Source organism: Cervus elaphus, chromosome 5 (genome assembly GCF_910594005.1).
Source record: "Cervus elaphus chromosome 5, mCerEla1.1, whole genome shotgun sequence".
NCBI classification, from domain to species: Eukaryota; Metazoa; Chordata; class Mammalia; order Artiodactyla; family Cervidae; genus Cervus; species Cervus elaphus.
Window position 1 is genome coordinate 6,780,052 of NC_057819.1, and position 26,142 is coordinate 6,806,193.

Below are 26,142 nucleotides of genomic sequence, written 5' to 3' on the forward strand. Positions count from 1 at the left end.
GTGATGTCATCTGCATATCTGAGGTTATTGATATTTCTCCCGGCAATCTTGATTTCAGCTTGTGCTTCCTCCAGCCCAGCGTTTCTCATGACGTACTCTGCATATAAGTTAAATAAGCAGGGTGACAATATACAGCCTTGACGTACTCCTTTTCCTATTTGGAACCAGTCTGTTGTTCCATGTCCAGTTCTAACTGTTGCTTCCTGACCTGCATACAGGTTTCTCAAGAGACAGGTCAGATAGTCTGGTATTCCCATCTCTTTCAGAATTTTCCACAGTTTATTGTGATCCACACAAAGGCTTTGGCATAATCAATAAAGCAGAAATAGATGTTTTTCTGGAACTCTCTTGCTTTCTCTATGATCCAGCGGATGTTGGCAATTTGATCTCTGGTTCCTCTGCCTTTTCTAAAACCATCTTGAACATCTGGAAGTTCACAGTTCATGTACTGCTGAAGCCTGACTTAGAGAATTTTGAGCATTACTTTCCTGGAGAGGAAAATGGCAACCCACTCCAGTATTCTTGCCTGGAAAATCCCACGGACGGAGGAGCCTTGTAGGCTGCAGTCCATGGGGTCACTGTGAGTCGGACACGACTGAGCGACTTCACTTTCACTTACTAGCGTGTGAGATGAGTGCATTCGAGCATGAGGTAGTTTGAACATTCTTTGGCATTGCCCTTCTTTGGGACTGGAATGAAAACTGACCTTTTCCAGTCCTGTGGCCACTGCTGAGTTTTCCAAATTTGCTGGCATATTGAGTGCAGCACTTTCACAGCATCATCTTTCAGGATTTCAAATAACTCAACTGGAATTCCATCACCTCCACTAGCTTTGTTTGTAGTGATGCTTTCTAAGGCCCACTTGACTTCACATTCCAGGATGTCTGGCTCTAGGTGAGTGATCACACCATCGTGTTAATCTGGGTCATTAAGATCTTTTTTGTACAGTTCTTCTGTGTATTCTTGCCACCTCTTTTTAATATCTTCTGCTTCTGTTAGGTCCATACCATTTCTGTCCTTTATCGAACCCATCTTTGCATGAAATGTTTCCTTGGTATCTCTAATTTTCTTGAAGAGATCTCTAGTCTTTCCCATTCTGTTGTTTTCCTCTATTTCTTTGCACTGATCGCTGAGGAAGGCTTTTTTTATCTCTCCTCGCTATTCTTTGGAACTCTGCATTCAGATGGGAATATCTTTCCTTTTCTCCTTTGCTTTTCACTTCCCTTCTTTTCACAGCTGTTTGTAAGGCCTCCTCAGACAGCCATTTTGCTTTTTTGCATTTCTTTTCCATGGGGATGGTCTTAATCCCTGACTCCTGTACAATGTCATGAACCTCCGTCCGTAGTTCATCAGGCACTCTGTCTATCAGATCTAGTTCCTTAAATCTATTTCTCACTTCCACTGTATAATCATAAGGGATTTGATTTAGGTTATACCTGAATGGTCTAGTGGTTTTCCCTACTTTATTCAATTTAAGTCTGAATTTGGCAATAAGGAGTTCATGATCTGAGCCACAGTCCCAGGCAAGAATACTGGAGTGGGTTGCCATTTCCTTCTCCAGGGGATGGTCCCGACCCAGGGATCGAACCAAGGTCTCCTGCCTTGTAGGCAGACACTTTACCCTCTAAGCCACCAGGGAAGCTCAAAGAAATGGATAAATGCCTAGAAATACATTTTTCCAAGACTTAATCATGAAGAAACAGAAAATCTGAACAGACTGATTACTAGTCAGGAGGATGAATAAGTAATTAAAAACCTGTAACAAAAAGTTCAGGACCAGTTAGATTGGTGAATTCTACCAGACATTCAAAGAAGAAGTGATAGGGATCCTTCTTAAACCCTCCCAAAAATAGAGGAGGAGGGAACACTCCAAACTCACTTCATGAGGCCAGCATAACCCTGATACCATAAGCAGACAAGGATACCGTAAGGAAAGGAAATCATAGGCCAACACCCCGATGAAGACAGACACAAAAATGCTCATCAAAAATACTAGGAGATGGCTACACTGAGAACACAGGTTTTGCTTCTATCCCTGTAGTTTTATTGCAGTGATGACAATGAGACCTGTAACATTTTTTGCTAGGCTCGTGAGTAAAAACTGGATATAATATGGCTTTTCGATATTAGGAAAGATGAAGGAATAAACACCAATGTAAAAAAAAAAAAAATACTAGGAGACCGAATTCAGCAACACATTAAAGGGAACATACACCACAATTAACTGGGATTTACGCCAGGAACGCAAAGCCAACGTAATGATAGAGCACATTACCAAAATGAAGGATAAATCCTCTGACCATCTCCATAGATGCAGAAAGAGCGTTTGACAAAATCCAGCCTCCACTAACATAACTATCAACAGAGCAGGTATAGATGGAACAGAACATAATCAAGGCTACAGACAGACAGCGTCTTCACCGGAGACAGAGTCAAGCCGTTGTGACAAATAATGCGCTGGGTGTATTTTAAACAGTTTTCTTCCCTCTGCCAGAGGCACCAGGTGACTCTGCTTGGCTCTTCACCGTAAGACCCTGGTGGGGTTCCTGGAGGTAAAGGCCAGGGAAGTTTGGGGGCTGCCCTGGGACAGCAGCCCCAGGAGTCTCTCTGAGACCGACACACTAGTCCTCACTCAGCCAGAAGCAACTCATCGAACGGTCCCTGAAGTGTTCCCACCAGCTTGCGGCTCTCGTGGCTTCCGCTCCCGAAGTGGGTCAGCTCTCCCAGGCAACAGGAGAATCCTCCTAGCTGTTCAGAGTGACCTCTGACCTCTGGTGCTCGCTCAATGGCAGCTGTATGTCCTCTGACTCCAAAAACCGGCCTTGCCCTTCCAGAGAAACGGCATCCTGCAAGGCTGCAGTGAGTGCCCTTTCTCCTCTGGTGTTTACAGTTCTGGTACCTGTCATCAGCATAGTGGCAGGAAGACCCCTCTAGTGGTCCAGTGGTTAAGAACCCATCTGCCAATGCAGGGGACACGGGGTTTGATCCCTGGTCTGGGAAGAAAAACACGCCATGGGGCAGCTAGCCTGCCCACCACAACTAGAGAGTAGCCCCCGCAGCAACGAAGTCCCAGTGCAGCCAAAAATAAATAAATATTAAAACAACCAAAAATTAGTGGCAGGAGATGAAATAAAAGAGCATGTGTACAATGCATCAGCAGAAATTATGCCTCTAAAAAAGCATGTTTGGAACGGAAATAAAAGGAGAAATGAAACAGTAATATCACTAATGATTTCAGGCTAAAAGATTGGGAACATTCTCAGACACTGAAAAACATCACTTTAACTCAAGGTCCTCCGACCCTCGGGTGAAAAAGGAGAGAGAGGTCCCCGTGGAGGTGGTGGGCCACGGGGTATGCCAAGTCCAACAGATCCTCCAGCTCCAAAAAGTGACTGAAGATCAACTGGCTTTCCGGGAATCGAGGATTCCCAGGACCAAAGGGGACTTTTAAGGAAGGGCCCTTTTAAGATGGGGTGGGTAGGGCGGGATCGAGCGGGACACTCTGTGCTGCCGTCTCACTGAAGGCCCTTCACCTCCGGACAAGTCACCAGCACAACTGACCCCCAGATGCCGCTGTGGTCCCCCCAAACGCCCGGATCCCGCGCGGTACCCAGCTCCACACCTCCGCTCCTGGTCGCTGGTGCCGTCTGGGCCTCTACTCCCATCCGGTATCCCGCCACCACCACGGCAAAAGTTAAAGAGAAGTTCTAAAGGCAGCAAGAGAAAAACCGGCGGCTCGGTGATAAAGAACCTGCCTGCCAATGTAAGAGACACGAGTTTGATCCCTGGGTCAGGAAGATCCCCTGGAGAAGGAAATGGCAACCCACTCCAGTGTTCTTGCCTGGGAAATCCCATGGACAGAGAAGCCTGGCGGGCTACAGTCCACGGGGTTGCAGAGACTAGGACAAGACTCAGCAGCTAAACAACAAATTTTAAGGGAACTGCCCCCCCCACCCCCCCCCCACCCCACCCCCCCCACCCCGCAACAAGGCCAGCAGACAATTTCTCTACAGAAATGTTACAGGCCAGAAATCTATCTTACAGTGGTACGATAGATTCAAAGTCCTAAAAGGGAAAGATCTGTAACCGAGGATAGTCTATCCAGCAAGATTATCACTTAGAATAGACAGAGAATTTCTTAAATAAGCAAAAACTAAAAAAATACAGCAATTCTAAACCTATCCTAAAGGAAATGTTAATAAAGAGGAAATCACAATGGGAAAGTAAATCATGTAAATAAGCCAGTAAATAGACTTTTTAAAAAATCTAAAAATCTTCTATGAGTGATAATCACAGTGAATGGAGGATGAACATAAAGATGTAAAAGAGGCAATCAAAATCATAAAACGTGGGGAAGGAGAGTAAGAAAATAGATTATATCCCCTCTATAATGTGTTTGAGCCTATATGACTACCAGTCTAAGACAAGCAAATACAGGAAGGGGTTAACATACTTGAAAAACAGGGTAACCACAAATCAAAAACATACAACAGATTCACAAGAACCAAAAAGGAGAGAACATAAACAAGAGAGAAGAAAATCATCAAACCACAAAAGAAACAAAAAGGGACAAAGAAGAAACATAAAATCAAAGGGAAAACAAGATTTAAAATGGTGATAAATACATATCTATCAAGAATTACCTTAAATGTCAATGGACCAAATGCTGCAATTAAAAGACACAGAGTGGCACACTGGATTTTAAAAAAAAACAAAACAAAAAACCACCCCCAAACAAGAGCCTATAATACACTGGTCACAAAAGACCCACTTTAGGGCAAAGGACACATACAGATGGAAAGTGGGGATAGAAAAAGATATTTCATGCAAACGGAAGTGACAAGAAAGCAGGGGCTGCAATACTAACATCAGACAAAACAGCCTTTACAACAAAGGACGTACAGAAAGATAAAGAAGGACACTGTATGATGATATAAGGACCGACAGAAGAAGATTTTACACTCGTCAACACGAGTGCAGCTAATATATGGGGGCACCCATACACAGAACAAACACTAACAGACATAAAGGGAGAAACTGACAGACATCCAGGAACAGTGGGAGACTTTAGCATCCCACTCCCGTCAATGAACAAATCTCCTGAATAGAAGATCAATAAAGTAACAGAGATACTAAAGGATACAAAAGGGACAGTTAGGACTTAATTGGTATTTTTAGAACATTACATCCAAAAAATATCCCAGAATACACATTCTTTTCAACTACACATGGAACACTCTCTAGGATTCACCACATACTAGGGTACAAAACAAGCCTCAACAAATTTAAGAACATGGAAATTATCTCAAGCATCCTTCCTGACCAAAATGGCATGAAACTAGAAATTAATCACAGAAACAGAAACGAGAAAAAAACAAAATGATTACATGGGGACTAAACAACAGGCTCGGAGAAGGCAATGGCAACCCCACTCCAGTACTCTTGCCTGGAAAATCCCATGGACGGAGGAGCCTGGTGGGCTGCAGGCTATGGGGTCGCTAAGAGTCAAACATGACTGAGCAACTTCACTTTCACTTTTCCCTTTCATGCGCTGGAGAAGGAAATGGCAACCCACTCCAGTGTTCTTGCCTGGAGAATCCCAGGGATGGGGGTGCCTTGTGGGCTGCCGTCTATGGGGCTGCACAGAGTTAGGCACGACTGAAGTGACTTAGCAGCAAACAACAAGCTACTAAAAAACCAATGGGTCAACAATGAAATCAAAGAGGAAATTAAAAAATACTTTTAGACAAATGAAAATGAAAGCACAACCACACAAAATCTATGTGATGCAGGAAAAGCAGTTCTTAGAGGAAAATTCACAGCAATACAGGCTGTCCTCAGAAAACAAGAAAAATCTCCAATAAACAACCTAATTTATCACTGAAAAGAATTAGAAAAAACAAAACCTAAAAGCAGAAGGAAGAAAAAGTAATAAATGTCAGAGAGGAAATAAACAAGAGAGATTAAAAAACATAGACAAACCAAAAGAACCAAAAACTGGTTCTTTGAAAGGATAAACACAATTAAGAAACCTCGAGCCAGGCTCACCAAGATGAAGAGAGTGAGGACCCAAATCAACAAAACAAGAAATGGAAAAGGAGACACAGCAGAAATACATAGCAGAACACTGTGAACAATTACGTGCCAACAAAGTTGACAACCTAGAAGAAATGGGCAAGTTTCTAAAAACACACAGCCCATCAAAACTGAATCAAGAAGAAATAATCTGATCACCAGAAGGGAAATATAGTCTGTAATTTAGAAACTCCCTACAAAGAAAATCCAGGATCAGAGGGCTTCAAAGGTAAATTCTACCAAACATGAAAAGAAGAACTGATACCAATCCTTAAGTGAAGTGAAAGTAAAGTGAAAGTTGCTCAGTCATCTGCGACTCTTTGCAACTCCATGGACTACAGCCCATGGAGCTCTTCAGGCCAGAATACTGGAGTGGGTAGCCTTTCCCTTCCCCAGGGGATCTTCCCAACCCAGGGATGGAACCCAGGTCTCCCACACTGCAGGCAGGTTCTTTACCAGCTGAGCCACCAGGCAAGCCCAATCCTTCCCAACCTCTTCCCAAAAAAATGGAGAGGAAGCAACACTCCCAAAGACATTCTGTGAAACCATCATCACCCTGATACCAAAACCAGATAGAGACATCATGAAAAAAAAAAGAAGAAAATTATAGGTCAATATCTTTGATGAATATAGATGCAAAATTTCTCAACAAAATATTTACTGAATCCAATAACACATTAAAAGATTACACACTGCATCCAAGTGAGATTCATCCCAAGTTCACAAAGATGGCTCAACAGATGCAAAATCAATCAATGGGATAAAATAAAGACAAAGACACATGATCATCATCTATTAGATGTAGAAAAAGCATTTGACAAAATTCAATATCCATTCATGATTTTTTTTTTTTTAAAAAAGCTCCTACTAAAGTGGGTATAGAGGGAAACATCTCAGTATAATGAAAGCTATTTATGGCAAGTGAAAGTGTTAGTCGCTCAGCCTGTCTGAGTCTTTGGGATCCGGTGGACTGTGGCCCACCAGGCTCCTCTGTCCACGGGATTCTCCAGGCAAGAACACTGGAGTGGGCCGCAATGCCTCCTCCAGGGGACCTTCCCAGGGACTGAGCCCATGTCTCTAAGGTCCTCTGCATTGGCAGGCGGATTCTCTACCGTGAATGCCGCCTGGGGAGCCCACTGATGACAAACCCAAAGGCGACGTAATACTGACTGGTGGAAAGCTGAAAGCGTTCCCCTTACTATCGGGAAGAAGATAAGGATGCCCACTCTCACCTCATCTTTTATAGTATTGGAAGTGCTGGCCACAGCAATCGAGCAAGGAGAAGAAACAAAAGATATTCAAACTGGGAAGGAAGAAGTAAAACTGTCATTATATGCAGATAATACAATACTATATATAGAAAATGCTAAAGACCTCACACAAAAATACTAGAACTGATAAATTCAGCACAGTAGCAGGACACAAGATTAACATATAGAAATTCACTGCATTTCTTTACACAAATAAATATCATAAAGGGAATGAAGAAAAAACAAAAACAAAAAAACCTTTTAAAATCACATCCTCACCCTCCCCCCCCCACCAAAATGAAATACTTTGGAGTAAACCTGATCAAGGAAGTGAAACACATACACTGAGAACTATAAAATGTTAATAAAGGAAATTCAAGATGACTCATACCCCATGCTGTTGGATTGGAAGAATATTATTAAAATGTCCATACTACCCAAAGTAATATACAGATTTAATGTGATCCCCATCAAGTTACCCATAACATTTTTTTACATAACTAGAACAAATAATCTGAAAATTTAAACAGAATCATAAAAGACCCAGAACTGCCAAAGTAATCCAGAAGAAAAAGAACAAAGCTGGAGGCATAACCCTCCCAGACGTCAGATAATGCTACAAAGCTGTGATAATCAAAACAATGTGGTACTGGCACAAAACCAGACATGTGGATCAACGGAAGAGAATAGACAGCCCAGAGATAAAGCCACACATCTATGGTAAATTAATGCTTGACAGAGGGGCAATGATACACAGCGGGAAAAAGGCCGCTTCTTCTTTCAGTGTGGGGAAAGCCAGACAGCCCCATGTAAATCAGTGATGTTGGAACAGACCATCTCACCATACACAAAAAGAAACCCAAAACGGATTAAAGACTTAAATATAATACATGGCACCATAAAAGTCCTAGAAGATATCATAGGCAAGACATTCTCTGACATAAGTTATACCAATGTTTTCTTAGGTCAATTTCTCAAGGCAATAGAAACAACAAATAAAATCAAGTGAAGTAAAGTGAAAGTCGCTAAGTCATGTCTGACTCTTTGAGACCCCATGGACTATATAGTCCATGGAATTCTCCAGGCCAGGATACTGGAGTGGGTAGACTTTCCCTTCTCCAGAGGATCTTCTCAACCCAGGAATTGAACCCAGGTCTCCTGCACTGCAGGCAGATTCTTTACCAGCTGAGCCACAAGGGAAGCCCTAAATGGGATCTAATCAAACTTAAAAACTCAAGCTTTTGCACAGCAAAGGAAACCACAAACAAATGAAAAGACAACGTAAAGAATGGGATAAAATATCTGTGAACAATGCAACTGACAAGGGTTTAATTTACAAAATATATAAGGAGCTCGCAAAACAACAAAAAACAAAACAGCCCAACTGAAAAATGGGCATAAGACCTAAACAGACCTTTTCTCAAAGAAGAAATACAGATGGCCAATAGGCACATGAAAAGATGCTCATCACGACTTATTATTAGAGAAGTGCAAATCAAAACTACAATGAGCTAACTACCACCTCACATCAATCAGAATGGCTTTAAAAAGTCTACTAATATCAAATGCTGGAGAATGGCATGGAGAAAAGGTGGTCCTCCTACACCGTTGGTGGGAATATAAGTTGGTGCAGCCACTGTGGAAAACACTTACGGAGGTTCCTCAGGAAACTCAGAATAACCATGTGATATAGCAATCCCACTCCTGGGCATAAAGCCGAACAAAGCTATAATTTAAAAAGATACATGTAAACCTATATTCAGAGCAGCATTATTCACAACAGCCAAGACACGAAACAACCCAAACGTTAATTGACAGATGAATAAAGAAGATGTGTGTGTGTGCGTGTGTGTGCGTGTGTGTGCATGTGTAAGCGTGTGTAATGGAATACTACTCAGCCATAAAAAAGAGGCCATCTGCAGCAACGTAGCTGGAAGTAGAGATTACCATACCCAGTGACTTAAGTCAGAAAGACAAAAACCATGTGGTATCAGTTATATGTGGAATCTAAAATATGACACAAATGAACTCACCTGTAAATCCAAATCAGACTCATGGACAATACAGAACAGACTGGTGGCCCCCAAAGCAGAGGGGGGTGGGAGAGGAGAGGGCTGGAGTGGGAGGGTGGGGTTAGCAGATACACGCTTTTATAAACAACAAGGCCCTACCGTATAGTGCAGAGAAGTACATTCAATATCCTATGATAAACCATAATGAAAAGAATATATAAGAATAACATATATATCAATATATGTATAAATGAATCACTTTGTTGTACAACAGAAATTAACACACTGTAAATCAACTATACTTCAATAAAAACTACTGATCAGAAAAAAAAAAAGAAACAATCTCATGTACAACTGCATCAAAAAGAACACCTAAAAATGAATAAAATACCTAAGAATAAAAGTAACCAAGGAAGTGAAAGACTTGTATACTGAAAAAGACAAGATAGTAAAGAAAGAAAACTGAAGAGGACACAAATAAATGGAAACATATTTCCTGATCATGGATTGCAATTAACGTTAAAATGTTCATACTACCCAAAGCAATTTACAGATTCAATGCAATCCTTATCAAAATTCCCATGGCATTTTTAATGAAACAGGACAAACAATTCTAAAATTTGTATGGAACCACAAAAGACCCCAAATAGCCAAAGTAATCTTGAGAAAGAAGAACAAAGCTAGAGGTATCATGTCCTCTGATTTCAAAATCTATTACAAAGCTATAGTAATTAAAACAGTATAGTTTTGGTTTAAAAACACACATAGCATGTATACTATCTATGGTGAAACAGATCCCCAGCCCAGGTGGGATGCATGAGACAAGTGCTCGGGCCTGGTGCACTGGGAAGACCCAGAGGAATCGGGTGGAGAGGGAGGTGGGAGGGGGGATCGGGATGGGGAATACGTGTAAATCTGTGGCTGATTCATATCAATGTATGACAAAACCCACTGAAATGTTGTGAAGTAATTAGCCTCCAACTAATAAAAAATTTAAAAAAAAAAACTCAAAAAAAAAAAAAAAAAAACCCACACGTAGATCAATGGAACAGAACATAGCCTAGAAATAAACCCACCCATCTATGGTCAGTTAATTTACAACAAAGGAGCCAAGAATGTAAAATGGAAAAGACAGTCTCTTTAATAAACTGCATTTAGAAAAACTGACAGCCACATTAAAAAAAAAAAAAAAGGAATAAAACTAGACCGCTATCTTACACCATACACAAAGCTTAACTCAAAATGGATTTAGACTTAAATATAAGACTTGAGACCAGGACTTCCTTGGTGGTCTAGTTGCTAAGACTCCACACTCCCAATGCAGGAGGCATGGGTTTGATGCCTGGTGGGGGAACTAGATCTCACAAGCCGCAATTAAAAGATGGCTCGTGCCGCAACTAAGAACCAGTGCAGCCAGACAAACAAATAAAACTGAGTATATTTTTAGAAAGACCTGAAACCATAAAACTCCTGGAAGCAAACACAGGCAGTAAACTCCTTGACACAAGTATCTGCGATGCTTTTTTGTTTCTATTTATTAAAAAATTTTTGGTGATGATATTTTAAATCTAACACCAAGAGTACAAGGAACAAAAGCAAAAATAAACAAGCGGAACTACGTCAAACTAAAAAGCTTCTGCATGTTAAATGTAACCATGGACAAAATGAAAAGGCAACATACTGAATTCGAGACAATATCTGCAAATCATGTATCTGATAAGGGGTTAATATCCAAAACATATAGAGAACACACAACGCAATAGCAAGAAAACCCCAAACAATTCAATTAAAATCTGGGCAGAAGATCTGAACACACATTTTTTCCAAAGAAGACATACAGATAGCCAACAGGTTCATGAAAAGATGCTCAACATCACTAAACAGTAGGCAAGTCAAAACCACCATGAGTTACCACCTCATACCTGTTAGGATGGCTATATAAAAAAAAAAGAGAAATAACAAGTGTTGGTAAGGATGTGGAGAAAGGAGAACTCTGGTGTACTGCTGGTGGAAATGTCGACTGGTGCAGCCACTATGGGAAAGAGTGTGAGGCTCCATCAAAAACTTAAAAACAGAACTACCATTTGAGGGATTCCCTGGCAGTCCAGTGGTTAAGACTTCACCTTCCAACAAAGGGGGTGTGAGCTCCCTCCCTGGTTGGGGAGTTACGATCCCATATGTGACTTGGCCAAAAAAAAACAAAAACAAAAAAAGCCGCCAAAACATAAAGCAGAAACAACATTGTAACAAACTCAATGAAGACTTTAAAAATGGTCCACATCAAAAAAAAAAAAAGAACTACCATTTGAGCCAACAATTCCACTTGTGGGTATTCTTCCAAAGAAAATGAAAACACTATTTTGAAAATACATACACATTCACTCCCAACGTTCACTGCAGCACTATCTGTAACAGCCAAGATGTGGGAACAACCTGCGTGTCCATCATGGAAGAAAGGGCACAGGCATTATGATACACACACACCCCCCAAGATACCAGATCCCCATGAAAACACTATAAAAAGGCAAAAAGATATGACACCGACAGACGAGTCCCCCAGGTCAGAAGGTGTCCGATATGCTACCGGGGAGGAGCGGAGGACAGCTCCAGAAAGAATGAAGCGGCTGGGCCAAAGCGGAAAGGACACTCAACTGAGAATGTGTCTCGTGATGAAAGTAAAATCCGATGCTGTAAAGAACAGTACTGCATGGGAACATGCAATGTTAGGTCCATGAATCAAGGTAAACTGGACGTGGTCAAGCAGGAGATGCAAGAGTGAACATCAACATCTTAGGAATCAGTGAACTAAAATGGAGGGGAATGGGTGAAGTTAATTCAGATGACCACTGTATCTCCTCTGTGGGCAAGAATCCCATAGAAGAAATGGAGTAGCCCCCAGAATCAACAGGAGTCTGAAATGCAGTACTTGGGTGCAACTTCAAAAATGACATAATGATCTCAGCTTGTTTCCAAGGCAAACCATTCAGTATCACATAATCCAACCCCAATGCCGAAAAAGTTGAAGTTGATTAGTTCTATGAAGACCTAGAAGACCTCCTAGAACCAACACCAAAAAAAGATGTCCTATTCATTATAGGGGACTGGAATGCAAAAGCAGGAAGTCAAGAGATACCTGGAGTATCAATAGGCAAGTTTGGCCTTGGAGTACAAAATGAAGTAGGGCAAAGGCTAACAGAATTCTGCCAAGAGAATGCACTGGTCATAGCGCACACCCTTTTTCAACAACACAAGAGATGACTTTACACATGGACATCACCAAATGGTCAATATCAAAATCAGACTGATTACATTCTTTGTAGCCGAAAATGGAGAAGCTATATACAGTGAGCAAAAACAAGACCAGAACGTGACTACAGCTCAGATCATCAGCTCCTTAAAGCAAAATTCAGGATTAAACTAAAGAAAGTGGGAGAAACCACTAGGGTAGTCAGGTAGGACTTAAATCAAACCCCCGATGAATATACAGCGACTGAATTGAATTTGAAGTTACCAAAGACAAAAGTTTGAAACCTGGTTCTATACACATCTAGAAATTATATTTCTTTGAGACTCGGCGCCCGATCGAGACCCAAGCCTGGTTGAGATGGTCATTGTCCATAAAGAGCGCTTAAGCCAGTGTCAGGCACAGAGCTGCTCCTCAATTAATTAATCATTGGATGAGACTCGTGAAGATGAGTATCACGCGTAAACGCTGGGGCCCTGGTACGAGCAAAACCACTGATGACCAATATTAACATAATATTCACACCGAACACGGGTAGCGCGCTTACCACGCGCCAGACACTGTTTGGAATGGTGCAACCATTTACTAATCCACTGAATCCTCGAAACAAGCCTACATAGGTTCTATTACTATTTTCACGCCCACCGGCCACGCAGCTGCAACTGCCATAAGAGACGTTATTGCGTGCTTATTACAATAATGAGCTCTTTACCTCCGTTACCTCCACCCATAACCCTCAAACCCTGAGAGTTAAAGCTGACAAATAGCGAGAATGGGGCTCGGGGAGGCTCCCACGGGCGTCAAGTTTGGACCCAGGACCGAGTCCGTCCTTACTTGGCCTCCTGGATGCGACGAAGCACGACTCCGCCCTCCACCTCGGGCTCGGCTCCCGGGGTCCCGGCGGCCGCCGCAGCCTCCCTCCGCTTCGGACGCCGAGCCGCCGAGCGCCGTCTCCGCGGAGATGCCGCCTGCCAGGCTTCTCGCGCCGCCGCCGCCGCCGCCGCCATGGGCCTCCGACGTCACGGCGCGCTCGACCCTACGTCATCGGCGCGCGCCAGCCCTGCACGAACTTAAGGCTGGGGGAGGTAGGCTCAGGTGGCGCGTGACCCTGGGACCGCTCCGCAGCGCGCGTAGGTACCGGGCGGGAGTCGCTGGGACCATCGGGTCCCTAAACCCGATCACCGACCCCGGGGCTGCCTGGCGACTCCGGCGGGTGGGCGGCGCTCGGCGGCGCAGGGACATGGAAGGGGGGGGGCACGGCGGAGAGCGCCTTGTGGGCGCCCCTCGGTGCTGTTACCCGGGCCCCGATTGACCCCTGCGCCTTTTTGTCCACCAATGCCAGCTCCCTGAAGCTGAGGCCAGACACGTCCCCTTGCCACCTGCGGTTAGCCATCGCTTCCCGGCCCATCGCGGTCGGTAGCGCCCCTTTGCCCGCTCTGCAGACCCTGAGGCCACACTTCATCGCCGCCTCGCCCCACCTCCAGGGACTTCTGTGGCCGTATCCCTACAGTTGCCTTACCCTTGGACCATTACCGGCTCCTTCTGGACCTTTCAGATAAGCGAGTGGACCTTGGCAGAGGACGGCCCAGTCCTATGGGAACAAGGGATGGGGGTTTCAGGCTGCAGTCTTTGGCCCCAGGGGGCTTAGAGACCGCCTCCATAGGCATCTGAATATACTTCGCAGATGCCATGAGTATGATCCTTGTGAGGCCCACCCCAAGATATCAAAAGCTGAGAAAAGACAGAGGTTTTACAGGCCACCAAAGACTCAGTGGTGTCCTCTCTAGGGACTTCTACCAAAGGAACTTGAAAAAACAAAACTCCCTTGTGTTCCCAGGAGGATGGCAGATGGTGAGCAAGCATTTGAAACCATGTCCCTGGGGACACTGAGCTTGGAGAAAGTGACAGTTGGTAATACAGATTAGAAGTGACCAAAGTATCAGACCTTGTTTTCTTTTCCTGGTGAGTGTGGCATTTACCTGAAGGCCAGTTTCAGCTTGGTGGAAGGATAAATTTAACACTGTGTCTGTGTCTCTGGAGGGAGGAAGCCAGACAGTCAAGGTAGTTACTGAAGGAAACTACAAGAGAGGATTAAAGTGATGCCCACATCCTTTCTGAGTTTGAAATTTCATGAGTTTTCTCTCTTCTTGTGGGAGTTTGAATGTCACTTGTTAAATTCTCTGTCTTCTGGAAACACGCCCAGCTCTGGGCGTTTAGATTACTTTTGGGGCTGTCGAGGTGACAGTTCCTTAATCTGAGTTCCATTATTACTACAGCTGCTTCATTCGTATCGCTGTGCTCAACACCCAAAGCTTTTTCACACCGGTTATTTAATTTTATCTTACGTGTGACATCACTTTTACAAGTTAACTGTTGGACTTACTCTGAGGTTTTGCTCCCCTCTCTTTTGGATCTTGAAACACACTTCAACTTTCTGGAAAGCTCTTTTGAAGCATACCATTTGCTTGGCTCTGCTGGGTCACATGCTCACTCATGGGATTCTGAAATAATCTATGCCTTGTGTTTATTTTAGGGCCAAGGGACTGATCTTTGAACAGGAAGCTTCAAACTTAAAAAAGAAGCCTTCAGAATGGCTTTGAAGAAGACAAGCTAGACACTGTTTCAGAGCACCGCCTTCAGCATGCATCTTGCCTGTCCAGGGGCATCCCTGGTGAGGAGCTCTTTGAAGGGTTCATTCCGCAGAGGGCCAGAGAGCTGATGCTCATGGAACCAGATTGGTGGATTTGACTTCCTGGAACAATCGTCTTGCTTTATTTTATTCTTTCTGAGAGGCTGGAGGTACTGATGGGACCGAAGGGCCTGCTGGGAAGGGAAGCAGCACTTTCATGCTGAATGAAAACTAGACAAGTGACTGCTGGCGTCTAAAGACACCTAGATGCCCCACATCCAGATTCAGCAGACTGGGGACCCGGAGGAATTGCCACTGCTGGGGAGAACAAAGCCAGACTGGAAAAGAAAACCCAAATGAAGAGAATGAGGGCCGGTGGAGAGTAAATGGCGGCCTCCACCTCCACAGAGAGCCAGCTGGCCTCCTGGTGAGTAGCAGGGCCTGCGGGGGTTTAGTTCCTGCCAGGCTGCTGGACAGATGTTTTGGGTGAACTGAAAATCCCCAACTGGATTGTCTAGATTTAATTAAGTGGGGGGGCTGAGCCATTTTCCTCAGAGCCACTAATCAAGGGCCATTTCTCTCTGAGGCTGATGTGTTGTGACAACACAAGCCTCTTGCAGGATCTAGCACCGCTGGTAGATTGCAGAAAGGATGGCTGTGGCTGGATTCTGCAGCTGGGCTGTGCCAGTACCACAGGCAGGCGAGTCCTCGCTTGTGAGAGACAAGCAGAGGTGGCCGCACTGAATTTCGCCACGGGGAGAAGTTTGGCCAGACTGGCTCTAGAAGGGTATTCCACAACATCTGCCTGAAACTCTCCTCAACACTAAATGGGTTAAGCCTATCTGAATTTGGTTCAGTGAACGTTAAATCGGGGAGAGGAAAGTGAGAGGTGTGGTTTCAAAAGAATGAGCAGGGTTTATGACATTATACGTGTGCCGTTCAGATGAGGTCGGGCGCGTTCAGGGTGGTGTGGCCATAGACACGTGTGCAGTTCAAAAGGACACTCAAGTGTTCTTTGCGGGCCTGTCAAGAGTTCACCCAGGGAACATGAGGAAAAGGTGGAATGCAGCCCAGCAGTGGGGTTTCATTCATTCATTCATCTATTTATCTACCTATAAGCTTCCAGTTCACTGACATATAGTTGACATTCAGCACTGTAACTCACGTAATCATGAAAAGATTACAGTAAGTTTAGTGAGCATCCATCATCTCACACAGATACCAAATAAAAGGAAAAAGTTTTTCCTTGTAATGAGAACTCAGGATTTACTCTGTTTAACAACTTTCATATATAACATACGGCAGTGTTAATTACACTTATCATACTGTACATTACACCAGGGCTTTGCTGGTGGTTCAGCAGTAAAGAAGCCTCCTGCCAATGCAGGACATGTAAGAGATGTGGGATCTATCCCTAGTTTGAGAAGATCCCCTGAAGGAGGAAATGGCAACCCACTCCAATACTCTTGCCTGGAAAATCCCAGGGACAGAGGAGCCTGGCGGGCTGCAGTCCACGGGGCCACAAAAGAGTTGGAGACAACGTCAGCGAGTAAACAACAGCACCAACACCTTACAACCCTAGTACTGTTTATAACTGGAAGGCTGTACCTTTTGACCACCTTCATCCGATCCCCGCTTCCCCCACCCCCTGCCTCTGATAACCACAAATCCAGTCTTTTTCTATGACATTTTGTCTGAAGCATAACTGACGGATAACGCTGTACCCAGCACAGTGATATGCCATTTCTGTACGGTACATCCCAAGAGGCTCACCACCCGGCAGTGGGCTTTCTGAGCGGCGCCCGAGGCATTTTTGATTTGCTCTTGCCCTGAAGCCGGTGGCACATCGAGATCTGGAGCTCAGGCAAGCAAAACGTGCTGGAAACAGTTACGGCTTGTCACGGGGAGGATAAGGTGGGGGCCAGGGAGGGTGGCGGGGGCAGGGTGTAGACTGGGGAGAAGAGTCCAGTCACTGCCCTGGCCTGACGGGCGTGCTTTCAGAGACTGAGGGTGAACCCAGCGCCAGCCTGGGGAGTTTGCCCTGTGGTCTTAAGGAGATAATTATAGCCATACCGCAGAAGAGATCCTGAGTCTTCAGGGAAGAGCAGAGGGTTGTGGGAATTGAGAAGAGAGCTTCCCCTGCAGAGAGGCAGTCAGAAGGTTGATGAGGGATCCTGTCAAAGGAGGGTGAGGCTTCTAGTTTTTGTTTTGTAGGTTTTTTGGCTGAGCCAGGTGGCATGCGGGATCTTAACTTCCTCAGCCAGGGGTTGACCCTGCGCCTATTGCAGTGGAAGCGCTGCGTCTTCACCAGCGGACCCCCAGGGAAGTCCTGGGGACTCAGGCCTCGGCAGGCAGAGGGGTGCGGCGCCCCCACTTTCCCAGCATAGACGTGCTTTCCTGCCTGGAGACTGCACGTCTCCTGTGTCCCTTTGCTCGCCGTGGCCCCAGGGCTGGCGAACGCAGCACATGCCCCAAGCCCTTGGCAAGTGTGTGTTAAGGGACACGGCGGCAGAAAGGCGGTCTCGTGCCCAGCAGCTGTGAGGGCAGCTGAGACATCCCTAACTTACTTCGTTATCAGTGTCTTAGAAGACACGTTACCAAACCACGTGGGTACGGAGTTAAGGTGCAGTGTCTCAAATAAGAGGCGTCTTTGTGGGCGCCCCGTCTTTCCTTAGCTGCTCGCTGTCTTTTGGGACAGAGGGTCAGATCGCTGGATGGAGGCGTGTCTTTAGCTTGAGTTGGCTGCACTTACGAAATGGTCTTATCTCTTTGTAGCTCTTGGCTTCCTTCTCCTCTGGGGCCCCCAGAAGGCTTTTCAGATACTGAGGCATGAGTCCCTCTTGGGCTGGGCCACCGGAAGCTGCATGTTACAAGGCCCTGCTCATGGGATGGAAGGGAACACAGCTCCTCTCTCTTCTCTTGGCAGGTGGAACTATTTTTTCCTCTATGATGGTTCCCAGGTGAAGGGAGAAGGAGATCCAACCCGAGCGGGCATCTGTTACTTTTATCCCCCGCAGGTAAGCCACTCGGCTCACTCGGTGGGGACCCCATGGCCTTTCAAAGGGTTTATATCTGGACAGTTTTCTTCGCAAAATCCAGGCATTTGCCACTTTTACTCTCTCATTCTTTATTTCTTTATTATTATTACTTTGGCTCCACTGGCTCTTTCTGCTGCACACAGCCTTTCTCTGGTTGTACCAGCTACCCTCTAGCTGTGGTGCGCAGGCTACTCATTTCGGTGGCTTCTCTTGTTGCGGAGCCTGGGCTCTAGAGCATGGGCTTCAGTAGTTGTGGCACATGGGCTTAGTTGCTCTGAGGTATGTGGAATCTTCCCAGGCCAGGGATCGAACCCACGTCCCCTGCATTGGCAGGCAGATTCATAACCACTGGCCCACCAGGGAAGCCCTGCTCCCTTACTCCTAGCTGTATTCTTTGTTGCTATTCTGATGTTGAAATGCCCAAGCCAGCAGCCCAGTACTTCCACCTTCTCTACCTGTCTGTTACCGTCAGCGATTTTCTGTCTGCTCTGTTGGGGGAAAGAAAAAAAAAAAACTTTTCTCCAAACATATACCAGAGTAAAGAAGAGTGAGTCATCAGCCGTCGTGTGCCCGACTTCAACAAAGATCACCACCTGACCAGTCTGTTACGAGCTATCCTAACTCCTCCCTACTCTCTCTTTTTTTTTCCTGGAGTATTTGAAGCAGATCCTAGACATGGTGTCATCTCACCAGCATCAGGGAACATCTGCAACTGGAAAGGGTATATTTTGTTAACATCCCACTCAGCAAAAATTACCGTAATTAGTGACAATAATACCACCTTATGGAGTCTGTGTTCACATTTTGTCTTTATTATCTGAGATGTTACTTAGCCCTTCCTTCCCTCCCGCTTTCTCTCTCTCCCTCCCTTTTCTCCTAATCAGCCTCTAAACAAGAGCCACAAACCCACGTGGCTGTGTTTCAAGTCCCTCCTATCGTATGACACTGCTCACCCACTCCCCCCATCCTTTCTCCCCCTGCACCACTGAATTCCTGAAGACACCACCTCACTGATGCAGGGGAACTTCAGCACGTGTCCTGCTCTGGACTGGGCTGGTCACGTCCTCACAAGGGGATCATTCAATGCTTTCTGCCCAGAGCCTTTCCTTTAAACTAGGAGGAGGATCTAAAGACTTGACTGGGTCCAAGTTCAGCCCTTTGAGGCATAAGTTCTCCATTTTCTGTGGCTTCAGGTGCCGTCTCCCCCGGGGGGTTTAGTTAATGTGAAGGTGGATCAGGAGGCCTGTGTGTTTGCTCACGTGATTACGCCGGGGATTAGTCTGCACCACTCCGGTCTCTCCATGGGGATCTGAATGGGGGAAAATGCTCAGCCCTGTGATCTTGGAACAGGAATGCCGTTCTGGGCAGTCATCTCCTGCGCTCACTGTGGGCGTTCTGTGACAGTCCGGGCAGGGTTCGGCCAACTTGGCCTCAAAAGGGCCAGTGCTTTAGGCTTTGTAAGCCACGCAAGGTCTCTGTCACATGTTCTTTCTTGTTATTATTTTGACAACCCTAACAAAACCGTAAAAGCCACCCTGGGCTCACAGATTATAGACAAACAGGCGGCAGAGTCGATCTGGCCTCCGGGCTGCAGTCTGCCACCCCGGCTCTGGGGAATGACCTGGGAGTTCAGGACCTTCAGCCTCATGTCTGGACTGGCTCCTCTCCCCAGACCCTGCTGGACCAACAGGAGCTGCTGTGTGGACAGATCGCCGGGCTTGTCCACTGCGTTTCTGACCTTTCCGGCTCTCCTCCCGCCCTTGTCCGCCTGCGGAAACTGAAGTTCGCTGTAAAGGTTGACGGTGATTACCTCTGGGTGAGTTTGCCAGGCTGAACCAGTGCCGGCGGGGTCGCCTCTACCAAGAGGCGCTTGTCTTGCTGAGCGGTGCCGTGCCGGCGGGGTTTACACGGTGACCCTTGCCGTGGCTCCTGAGCCAGCAGCCTCGTCCCCTGCCTCTGTGTCACCCACGATGCCCGCGTCCCTCTCTGCGGGCGCTGTCGGAGCTCAGCGCTCTCCCACACATCACTATCACAGCCTGCATTACACAAGGTGGCGTTCACCTTCCTCCTGTGGGTGTTCTCTGCTCTGTGATGCAAATTGAGTTTTTAATCTCCATCTTTTCTTGTTTCCGTTTTTCCCTGTACTTTTCACACTTACTGGGGAAGGAGCTCGAAACTTGAAGACACTGGTGCACGTAGGTTAGGCTTCTGAGGACCCTCAAGGGGAAAAAACAAAACAGACCCACTTACAGCTAGTAGTACCCTTTACTCTCAAGTCCCGTTGTCTCCTGCCTACTCTTATTTTAACTTTGTTCCCAAGGGAAAGGGATGCTTGTGTGAGAAAGTATCTTCGCCTTTATAGTTATTATTTCCAATGTTTTATTGTAAAAATTTTCTAACATACCAAACAGTTGCAAGAACTATACGGTGAACACTCACATACCTCTTAGATTCTACAGTGAACCCTTCATTATGGTTGCTTTATCACATACTATCTATTCATCCCTTTATCCTCTATTTTAACGCTTTCTGAAGTTGCACATATGAGTATACACCTTACCGCCTGGCCCCAAGTATGTCATCATGCTGAATGTTAACTAGAGTTCAATATGTGTTTGTGGTTCTTCTGCTCTTTTTTGAGGTAAAATTCATTTACATGCAACAAAATACACAGATCTTGAGTATATTTGGTGCATTTGGATAAATGGTGCACCTGTGTAACACAAATCCCTATCAAGATACAGAATATATTAGCATCACGCCAGGAAGCTCCCTTATGTCCTTAATTCCATCCCCTCCCCCCGCATCCCAGGTAACACTGTTCGGAGTGTTTCCACCAAAGAAGAATTCTGCCTGTTCTAGGGTGTCATGTAAGTGGAATAATACCCACAGCACTCCTCTGTCCTGCTGCTTAATGTATGTGGGATTCATCCCCGTTGCATGGATCCACGGTGCGTCCCTGTTTATCACTGAGCAGTATCCCACAGTTTAAACGTATCGGTCCACTTACTCTTTTTCTGGACACAGGAACTTTGTCCAGTTTGGGGCACGTAAGATTAATAAGAGTCTAGAGAAATGAGTATCAAAACTACAATGAGGCATCACCTCACACCAGTCAGAGCAGCCACCACCAAAGCTCTGCCAATAACAAATGCTGGAGAGGGTGTGGAGAAAAGGGAGCCCTCCTATATTGTTGGTGCGAACGTAAGTTGGTGCAGCCACCGTGTAAGAGAGGGCTTCTCAGGTGGCGTTAGTGGTAAAGAACCCGCCTGCCAATGCAAGAGACGGGGAGATGTGGTTTGATCCCTGGGTCGGGCCGATCCCCTGGAGGAGGGTATGGCAATATTCTTGCCTGGAGAACACCACGGACAGGGGAGTCTGGCGGGCTACACTCCATAGGGCTGCGAAGAGTCAGACACGAGCGAAGCGACTTGGCATGTGCGCACTGTGTAAAAACACAGAGGTTCCTCAGAAAACTGAAAACAGAGCTACCAAATGACCCAGCAGCCCCACTCCGGGGCATATATCCAGACGAAACTGCAATTCAGAAAGATACGTGACTTCTCTGGTGGTCCAGTGGCTAAGACCCCACACTCCCAAGGCTGGGGGCCTGGGCTTGATCCATGGACAGGGAACTGGATCCCACATGCTGCAACTAGAGATTCCACACACTACAACAAAGATGGAAGATCCCACGTGCCACAACTAAGGCCCAGTGCAGCCAAATAAGTAAAAAGGGGGCAGGGGGACACGTGCACCCCTGTGTTCAGAGCAGCAGTGTTTACAGTAGCCAGGACATGGACAATGTCCATTGACAGGTGAATGGGTAGACAGGATGTGGTACATTATACACAGTGGTATACTAGTCAGCCATAAAAAAGAGTGAACTAATGCCATTTGCAGCAACACAGATCAAACTAGAGATTATCATACTAAGTGAAGTCAGTCAGAAACTAAATAACACGTGATTATCACTCATATGTGGAATCTAAAATATGACACAAATGAACGTCTACAAAACAGAAGCAGTCTCACAGCTATAGGGAACAGACTTGTGTTTGCCAAGGGAGAGGAGGTTAGGGGAGGGAAGGATTGGGAGTTTGGGAGCAGCAGATGCGAACATATTGGATGGATAAATAGGGTCCTTCTGTAAAGTAACGGGGAAATAGATTCCATATCCTGTGATAAATAATGGAAAACAATCTGAAAAAGAATATATATGGCTTCCCAGGTAGCATTAGTGGTAAAGAACCCGCTTGCCAGTGCAGAAGACATTTGTTTGATCCCTGGGTTGGGAAGATCCCCCGGAGGAGGGCATGGCAACCCACTCCACTATTCTTGCCTGGAGAATCCCATGGACAGAGGAGCCTGGTGGGCTACAGTCCATAGGGTCACAAAGAGTTGGACATGACCGAAGCGACTTAGCACGCACACACACATGTATAACTGAATCACGTTCCTGGATATTAACAACACTGTAAAGAAACTACACTTCAGTAAAATGACTTTAAAACAAAAGAGTAAGGCTCTAAAAACATTCCTATACAAGACTTTCTGTGAACGTACATTTCCCTTTCTCAAGGGTAAATACCTAGGCATGGAATTGCTGGGTCATAGGGCAGGTATGTGTTGATTTTATAAGAAACCACCAGACATTTGCCCAAAGCGGTTGCACCATCTTGCATTCCCACCAACGGTCTGAAAACGCCAGGTACTTCACACCCTCATCAGCAGACGTGTCAGTCTGCTTATTCACAATTTTAGCCATTGAGCTGGATGTGAAGTGGTGTCTGAATAGGTGTTAATTTGCACTTCCCCCGTGACCAGGGCTTTTTCATGTGCTTCGTGGATACTTGGGTATCTTCCTTTGAGATACTTTCTCCCAGTCTGTGGGTGGGCTTAAGTTTCTTACTAATGTCTTTTGATGAGACGTTTTTTAGTTTTAATGAAGTCTATCAGTTTTATCTTTTACGATTATTGCTTTCTGTATCCTCTCTAAAACCACTGCCTACCTCATTGGAGAAGACATTCTCCAATTCCGGGTTGAGGCGGGCGGGGAGGGGGAGCACGTTTCATAGTGGTAGCTTTTAAATTTAGGTCTGTAATGCACCTTGGATGAATCCTTGTGACTGGTGTGAGCGGAGGTCAAAGGGCCTTTTCTCCTTGTGGATGTCCCATTGTTCTAGCACCACTGTTGAAAATATTGCCTTTTCCTATGTGCTTCCTGGGGCTCCTTTGTTGAAGCTCAAAGGACCATTTAAGGGCGGCTCTGTTTCTGGGCTTGCTGTTCTCGCCCACTGACCTTTCTGAAGATTCTGTACACGTACTGCTCCGTCTTGATGTCTGCAGCTTTAGGATCAGTCCTAAAATCAGCTGGGGGAGATCCTCCAGACTCACTCTTCTCCGGGACAGTGTTTGATACTTTCAGTCCTCTGTATTTCTGTTGCAGAATCAGTTTGTCGGTCTCTGAAGGAAAGTTGGTCAGATCATTAGGATTTCTTTCAAATCTGTAGAATAACTGGGGGAGAAGTAAGCACTTAACTGGGCGCCAGACTGCTGACGGCACTTGAGTGGAGCTTACGTTCAGAGCATTTGTTTACGTGCTTTCGTTCAGAGTTGGTTTGTTTAAGTTTCTGATGGTTCCCTTAGGAGAGATTCCTCCAGGTAGAATTACTGAGTCAAAGAAGACGAAGTTTTTTTCAGGCTCCTTAAACAGAGGACCAGATTACTTCCTAACTAAGCAAATGTCTTATTGTCTGTGGAATGGAGCATCGCCATGCTCCACGCTGGCGCGACGATGCACTGGGTGCGGGTTCTGGAAGCGCCCCATCTGGCTGGATGGCCTCTCCTAACAGTCTGGATCCCATGTTTGCTGTGAAACCCAAATGAAACATCCAGTGTCTAAATAACAGTGCTGACCATACAGGGGTTCAGGAGAGAGGTCACGGGTGGCTGGAGTGATGAGAACAGGCAGCCTGGGGGTGCTGGAATCTGTGGCGGGGGACTGAGGAGGGTGGGGATGCCCGGGCAGATGAACAGGAAGTGGGGATGATTCCAGCTCAGGTGGCATGAGTGGGTTCAAAACACACCTGTTTCCCGTGGAGAGCAGGTGGCTGGGGGAGGGTGTGGGGCTGCACACAGAGAATGGAGCTCCAGGGGCCCGTGGAGTCTGGCTTAGTGAGCCCTGAGTACCAGGACTCCGCGAACAGGAAAACGCTATTGTCCTCTGCAGGTGCTGGGCTGTGCCGTGGAGCTCCCCGATGTCAGCTGCAAGCAGCTTCTGCACCAGCTCATTGGCTTCTTTCATTTTTACCATGGGCCCGTGTCTCTGGCCTATAAGGTATGAGGAGGGCGGCTGGGAGGCTCATGTGGAACCTCTTTAGCAAAACCGATGCTGCCCGGGCACATGCGGGCACCAGGAACCCTTTACACAAACACGTCGTGTCAGCGCCAGGGTCGTGGGCCCCCGGAGCCCCTCCCGGATGCCTGCCTTCCCCCGTGGCCCTGTCGGGGGCTGGGGTCCCTGCTGGAGCACATGTCGGGATCACGGGTGCTGATGCCGGCTGTTCTGTTTCAGAGCTGCCCACGGGAAGACCTGCGTGCTGAGTGGGACACGCTCATCGAGCACATCCTGGGGAACACGGGTGACCTGCACAAGATCTTCAACTGCCTCTGGCACCTGGACCGAACCAAAGTAACCGACTAAGCCCCCTCCCGCCACGTGGATGGGAACTGGGCTTCTGGATGCGGGTTCTTCCCCTTCAATGAGCTGTCCCTCCGTCCCCGTGGCTGTTAAGAACTCAGGTTCCAGGCGGCGCTTGCCAGCCACGTGGGATGGGACCAGTCAGGTCACCTGTCTCAGCCTCTCTCTCCTTACCCATGGAGCGGCATGACACCCGCCTCCCAGGACTGTTCTGAGGCTGAAACTGGGACAGTTACATAAAGGACAGATGCCCAGTAAAGAGTGTTATTGCTTTGTTAATGCCCAGACGTGCTGAACTCAGCAATCTGAAGGCCCCCTTCTCAGCGTTATCATTAGTTATTCTCGACATCCAGAAGGGCCCAGGGTGGCCGCTCTCTAGGACGGGGGGCTGGGCGGGGTCTGTCCCTGATCTGTCGCCTTGGCACGTGGTGACGGGAGGCCACCTGCGCCGCTGTGGGCTGGTGGCCTTGGCGGATGTCACACCCTCAGACTGCGGGGGGGAGATGCGAGCGGCGCTGTGAGGAGCCCTCCCTGCGCCCTGATCATCTTGGGTGGGACCTTCCACCATGTGTGGCCTGCGTCTCTGCGGGCGTGGACCGTGTCCCTGTCACCGGGGTGCGGCACCGCTCGATGCTAGAAACTGGGACGAGTTTTCCCGCTCCTATGTGGAGCGCTTCTTGGGAGTCGGCCCAGAGCTTTCCGAGTGGCCGTGGAGGAACTAACCGCCCGCGGGAAGGGCTCCAGCGTGGCTCTTAACTCTCAGTGCTGACCGCTCCCGGGTACCGCAGGTTCCGGCTGCCAGTCACTGCTGGCCCTTCGTGGGCAGGTTCAGACCCTCTGCCTGTCCCTTTAGGGGTTTTTTTACAAGGACCGAGGACTGAGACGCGTACCCTGCATGAAAGGCTGCGATGCTCCCATTTTCCCTTCTGGCAGAGTTAGGGGACCGGGTCAGACAGCAGGCCAGCTCGTCACAGGGGCTTGGGCTGCAGGGGAGGGTGGGTTCACCGTGACCTGAATCTAAGGGGCTCACTCTCCCCTGCCACTGCCTCCTGGTCTCCGCACCGCCGGTCAGGGTCTCCTTGGCGATGTGCACGGCCGCGTTGGAAGAGCCAAGTGCCCATTCTCTCTGCCTCCTGGCTTCAGGGAGGCGCCCTGGTGCCAAGCACCTGGCATTTTGTGGTGGCAGCCGCG

The 26,142-nt window shown here is 46.8% G+C and overlaps 2 protein-coding genes and 1 non-coding gene across 10 annotated transcripts in view; 2 read left to right on the plus strand and 1 right to left on the minus strand.

Annotated features, from left to right (window-relative positions):
* The window catches only part of SRRD (SRR1 domain containing), a 21,543-nt gene extending 7,926 nt beyond the window's left edge, over positions 1–13,617 (minus strand). For both annotated transcript variants that reach the window (XR_006341000.1, XM_043901497.1), the window contains exon 1: positions 13,416–13,617. Coding sequence is in view for 1 of the 2 variants with exons in the window: in XM_043901497.1 (XP_043757432.1) it covers positions 13,416–13,588 (173 nt within the window). In the remaining variant the exon portion in view is untranslated. The remainder of the gene's footprint in view (positions 1–13,415) is intronic.
* Positions 1,946–2,078, plus strand: LOC122695893. Its single transcript, XR_006341630.1, has one exon. It is a non-coding gene; the product is annotated as a small nucleolar RNA SNORA1 (small nucleolar RNA).
* HPS4 (HPS4 biogenesis of lysosomal organelles complex 3 subunit 2) overlaps positions 13,613–26,142 on the plus strand; it is a 25,494-nt gene continuing 12,964 nt past the window's right edge. For 2 of the 7 annotated variants that reach the window (XM_043901483.1, XM_043901488.1), the window contains exons 1-6: positions 13,613–13,711; positions 15,115–15,637; positions 18,137–18,227; positions 19,921–20,064; positions 24,481–24,588; positions 24,826–24,942. In XM_043901483.1, the coding sequence (XP_043757418.1) occupies positions 15,597–15,637; positions 18,137–18,227; positions 19,921–20,064; positions 24,481–24,588; positions 24,826–24,942 (501 nt within the window). In that variant the 5' untranslated portion in view covers positions 13,613–13,711; positions 15,115–15,596. Of the gene's footprint in view, positions 13,716–14,418; positions 14,544–15,114; positions 15,638–18,136; positions 18,228–19,920; positions 20,065–20,559; positions 21,200–24,480; positions 24,589–24,825; positions 24,943–26,142 lie in introns of those variants that run through there. The other 5 variants (XM_043901484.1, XM_043901485.1, XM_043901486.1 and 2 more) reach the window with 5 other exon arrangements.